Genomic DNA, 5334 nt, shown 5'->3' on the forward strand with positions numbered 1-5334 from the left:
CCGTTCATAACAACAAGAACATAAACAAGTCAGACAAATTTTCTTATCTTAAATCATTCCTTGAGGACGCAGCTGAGCGATCCTTGGCAGGTTTAGCCCTATCTGCAGAAAATTATGACGCCGCAGTCACCATCTTAAAGGACAGATTCGGTCAAAAAGACTTAATTATCATTGCACATTTGAACAATTTCTTGAACTTAACCGCCGTTAAAAGGTCAAGTGATATTGCTAGTTTGAGAAAGCTTTATGACAGCTTGGAGGTGGAGATAAGAAGCTTACAATCATTAGGCGTAGTAACACAACACTACGGCATTCTTCTATCTCTAATCATCTTGAAATTACTTCCACAAGATCTTGCATTGTCTTTTAATCGAGAAAGAACAGACACTACTCAATGGGACGTAAATAAACTCTTGGAACATCTACAAAAGGAAATTTCGAGTAGAGAGAGAACACTATCGGTACAGTGAAGTAACTCCGAAATGACGCAATCGAGACCATCTCACTCTCAGTCACACGCTCAGTCAAGACACGCGCTACCAAGGAATGAACCGCATCGTAGTCAAAGACCCTTTAGCGCCGCCAATTTGAATGTAGGGACTACCAACAAGTATTGCCTCTATTGCGAAGAGAACACTCATTATCCAAGTGAGTGCACGCGATTAACTTCTCAGGAACGTTGGAACATAGTAAGGCAGAAAAATCGTTGCACTATTTGTCTTCGTCAACGCCACCAAGCAAGACATTGCCCGATTAAGAACAAAAGCTGCAGAAAATGTGGTAAACACCACCATACTTCTCTTTGCGACTGCACCGAAAGTTCTACTTCGCCAGCGAGCCAAAATTCTACGACTCCAGTGTCAAACGCTTTGATACCTAGCATCGTAGCAACAAATCCAGCGGAAACGCCAGAAGTTAAAAAGGAACTAGTTTTACTCCAAACCGCTCAAGCGTACATTTCCAATAAGGACGATAAAAAGGCTACAGCGCGTTGCGTTCTGGACAATGGAAGCCACCTTACTTACATAAGAGATTTTTCACGACAACTCAATTTGGAAGTCATAGGCCAAGAAACGCTTGACGTCTATCGCTTTGGCTCAGCTCTACCCTACCGAACAACCCGGCGTAGAGTTCGAATGACGATGACAAACGTCTACAACCCTTCTAAATCTATTGTCGTAGAAGCCATCGAAACGCCCGAAATCAGTGGCCCTGTATTCTCAACGCCAACTGCTGAAATCATTAACGAAATGAACCGACGAGGCATGCAAATAGCGGACCCACCGGTACCTAACGCCTCTGAAGTCAGAGAAAACTTCGCAGTACAAATCCTCCTTGGCTCTGACTACATCTGGGACATTTTATCTGGAAGGCCCTATTAAGTTGGGTAAAGCTCTTGTAGCCTTCGACTCTACCTTTGGATGGATAATTAATGGAACCACTCAGGCCCCTCCAATCTCAGTAGGCGTGCACACGATTGCAGTATTGACCACTCTGTCAGAAGAAGAAGATATTCATTTGAATACCCAGGTCGAGAAATTTTGGGACTTGGACGCCATCGGAATTCAACCAGAGAATGAGAATCCAATGGTCGATAGCACCATCCTCCAACACTTTAACGATACTGTGTGCTATCACGAAGGACGATACAGTGTATCATTACCATGGAAATCTAACCGTGACCAACTTGGAGACAACCTTGAAGTAGCGACGAAACGCACCAGAAATCTTGTCCAAAAACTGAAACAAAGACCAGAACATTTCGTCGCCAACGACACGATTATCAAAGAGCAACTACAGGAAGGCATAATAGAATCAGTTGACTTCAATTCCCAAGACGGCGAAATGGTCTTTTATCTGCCTCATCGTTCTGTCGTTCGAGAAAACCGCGACACCACAAAAATCCGTATAGTCTACGACGCTTCATCACATGCGAAAGGCAGACCCTCTTTGAATGACTGTCTCGAAACAGGACCCAATCTAAATGCCGAACTTCTAAAAGTCTTGATCCGGTTTAGAGAAAAAAGGTACGCGTTAACCGGAGATATAGAAAAGGCATTTCTTCAAATTGGCATTAACATCCCGGACCGAGATGCCCTTCGATTTCTATGGGTCAACGATGTAAATGAGCCCGTACACCAACCTCTAAAGACGTACCGCTTTGCTAGACTGCCATTTGGCCGGAATTGCAGTCCCTTCTTGTTAATGGTTACGATTCTGTACCATCTAAAGTCTTACGAATTGGAAAACCCATTAACCTGTCTCATTCTGAAAAACGGACGTTACGTTGACGACGTAGTTGCTGGAGCAGATGATGTTGAGGAGGCATATCACCTGGTGAAGGACGCCACCAACGTCATGAAAGGTGCAGGTATGAATCTTAGAAAATGGAATAGCAACTCCTCTGAATTGAGGCAACTTTTGGGAATGGAAAACGAGACAACCTGTCAACATTCTCTCACAAACACCGAAGCTGAGAAAGTTTTGGGTCTTTCTTGGAATATTCAGACCGATTCTATTTTCTACGAAGTTCAACTCTTGTCACAATACATAGCAGACCGAAATCCTTCCAAGCGATGGGTGCTCAAGGCAGTGGCCCGTATTTTCGACCCTTTGGGTCTCTTAGCACCGTTCACCATTCGCGCAAAGGTATTATTTCAAGACCTTTGGCGTCTGAATATTCCTTGGGACTCTGATTTACCATCGGATATGGCTCACAAATTCAATACTTGGTGTGAAGAGATAAAGAAACTTAGCCAAATCCACATCCCTCGGTATTATTTTATTGATCTTGAAAAAGACAGCCCTCCTTCCTATGAGCTACATTGCTTCGTCGATGCCAGCGAGAAAGCCTATGCGACAGCCGCTTACTTTCGCTATTCAATCAGCAAAGATACCTTTGGAACATGTTTGGTCGCCTCAAAAACGCGCGTCACACCACTACAAAAACAAAATTCCAACGGAAAGAACAAACTAATAGAAAATCGAACAGTTCCTGGTCTAGCATTGTCATTGCCTCGCCTTGAACTGATGGGAGGAGTTCTGGGAGCCAGACTAGTAAAAACACTAACAAACAATTTGTCCACCACTCCAAGTAGAGTAACTCTTTGGACTGATTCCACCATAACATTGAGTTGGACTCTGGGAAACGCAGCTACTTCGCGTTCGTGAAATCCAATCATTAACGGAACCGTCCCAATGGAGACACTGCAAAGGGACAGGCAACCCAGCAGACATTCCCACACGTGGAATTACAGTCAACAACCTTGCAACTTCTTCTCGGTGGTGGAAAGGCCCAGAATGGTTAGCTAAGCCTTTAGCAGAACCCATCAACGATGACAATCTTGAAGAACAAGTACCAGCGGACGATTTAATCCACGAATTAAGAACCGCTTTACGTTCCGTGAGCACTATAATTACCGCAGTTACCTCGCCACCAGAACCACTTTTAGAGCTTGTGAAGTATAGCACTCTCAGTAAGGTTTATCGAGTAAATGGTTGGATCCGCCGCTTCGCTCACAACGCTCGAAATGTAACGGCAAAAAGAAAAGGCCAATTGACTACAGAGGAAATTAACCAAGCCGAAAACTATTGGATACGCCAAGCTCGACAGGAAAGCTTTCCAAAAGAAATGGCTGCTTTAAACGAAGGCCTTAATATTCCGAATAACTCCAAACTTTTAACCTTGAGCCCAGTATTCGACGAATCCAATCTCATCTGCGTCGGAGGACGTATAACTGGATCTAACCTGACCTACAGGGAAAGACATCCTTGGGTATTGGATCCAAAACATCAATTATCTGAATTAATCTTGAAAGATCAACATCAACGACTACATTGCGCTGGAGTCAACGATACTCTAGTGGAAGTCAGAGTACATTTTTGGATTTTGAAGGCTCGTCAACTCATAAAACGCGTAGTTAACGACTGCAATCGATGTAAAAGATTCCGAATCAAACCGTGCGTGGCAAAAATGGCCCCACTGCCATCTTCAAGAACAACAGTCGCACAACCATTTCGGCAAGGGAGCCAAATGCTACATCGCTCTTTACACCTGCGCGGTAACTAGAGCCGTCCATTTGGACCTAGTTTCCGACATGTCTGCCGATAAGATCTTGCTCTCCTTCCGTCGGTTTATTGCTCGTCGTGGCATTGTCAGTCAAATTTACTCAGACAATGCGAAAACTTTCAAGCGTGCAGACATCGATTTAAAAGAGCTATTTGCCAACATACGCAGCCCTGAAGTCTTGAAATTTTTCGGAACACTACGAATTTCCTGGAGCTACATTGTAGAACGAGCCGCCTGGTGGGGCGGCTTTTGGGAACGACTCGTTCGCAGCGTCAAAATTGCACTTCGCAAGATCATGGGTAAAGCCCGTCTAGACCAAGAAGAATTGATGACGATTCTCGCTGAAGTCGAAGCAATTATAAACTCTCGGCCCATCACCTACGAGTACCAAGACGCGGGGGAGCCAGTCCCATTAACTCCGGCTCACTTTCTAGTGGGAGAACGTCTCACATCCCTTCCATCTCGAATTTACAAGGAAAGTGACCTACCCTCTGCCAATCGAGAAGGTATAATCAAACGTTTGAAATACCGCCAGTCTCTGCTAGATCAATTTTGGAACCGTTGGAAGAAGGATTATTTGCTCGAGCTCCGTTCTGCTCATCATAGCCCCAAGTGCCATCCTACAAGAGAACTAAAACCAGATGACATAGTCCTCATCGAGGAAGCCAAGGTTCCTCGACTTCTTTGGCGCATAGCGATGGTCACCGAAACCTTCAAGGGACGTGACGGCATAATCCGCTCTTGTCTACTTCGTCTTCCCAACGGGACACAACTCAAGAGACCCATTCAACTACTTTATAACTTGGAACTCTCTTGAACTTCACGTTCAAGGGCGGGGAGTGTGGAATTAAGTTCAACGTTTTTCAATTTCTTTATATTTTTTATATAATTTGATGAATATTTTTGAATGTATGAATGTCCCCTTAAACATTTCTCACTTTTTATAAAATTCTTTGAACCCTTTAGTTACAAGCCCTCTCTATACACATGTACCGTACCGACCGTACCTCTATACCTTTGTCAAAATTCTCGTCCCCTTCTTAAATTCACGCAGAAACCAATTTTTTAACCCCTCCTAAAATATGTGTTATTCGGTACACCACCTAGAAAATTTACCCCAAGAGAGAAAAATAACAAATTCCGATCAGTAGTTCGAGATTTTCCATCGGCACTTCAAGACGCTTTTAAACTTCATTCCTGAGTGACCGCACCGAGGTTTCCCAAAACGGCACATTATTAAAAAATGTTGGCCTAAAATGGCACAT

General features: G+C 43.9%; 1 protein-coding gene across 1 annotated transcript; it reads left to right on the forward strand.

Moving 5' to 3' along the window:
- Positions 1-482: 482 nt before the first annotated feature.
- Positions 483-4886, forward strand: LOC149685267 (uncharacterized). Its single transcript, XM_089870988.1, has 4 exons — positions 483-1322; positions 1384-3099; positions 3155-3874; positions 3921-4886. The coding sequence occupies exons 1-4, from the start codon at positions 483-485 to the stop codon at positions 4884-4886; spliced, it is 4242 nt and encodes a 1413-aa protein (XP_089727114.1).
- Positions 4887-5334: the final 448 nt, after the last annotated feature.

Source organism: Phalangium opilio, unplaced genomic scaffold (assembly GCF_054372755.1).
Source record: "Phalangium opilio isolate 3A_F unplaced genomic scaffold, DU_Popi_V2 ptg000032l_1, whole genome shotgun sequence".
Taxonomy (NCBI): Eukaryota; Metazoa; Arthropoda; class Arachnida; order Opiliones; family Phalangiidae; genus Phalangium; species Phalangium opilio.

Excerpts from the sequence above, each read along its gene's own strand:
- LOC149685267 (XM_089870988.1), top strand. The coding sequence starts at position 483 with ATGACGCAATCGAGACCATCTCACTCTCAGTCACACGCTCAGTCAAGA. Across the intron at positions 1,323-1,383 it reads AAGTCAGAGAAAACTTCGCA|TTGGGTAAAGCTCTTGTAGC; the intron begins GTACAAATCCTC and ends GGCCCTATTAAG. Across the intron at positions 3,100-3,154 it reads TGTCCACCACTCCAAGTAGA|CTACTTCGCGTTCGTGAAAT; the intron begins GTAACTCTTTGG and ends TGGGAAACGCAG.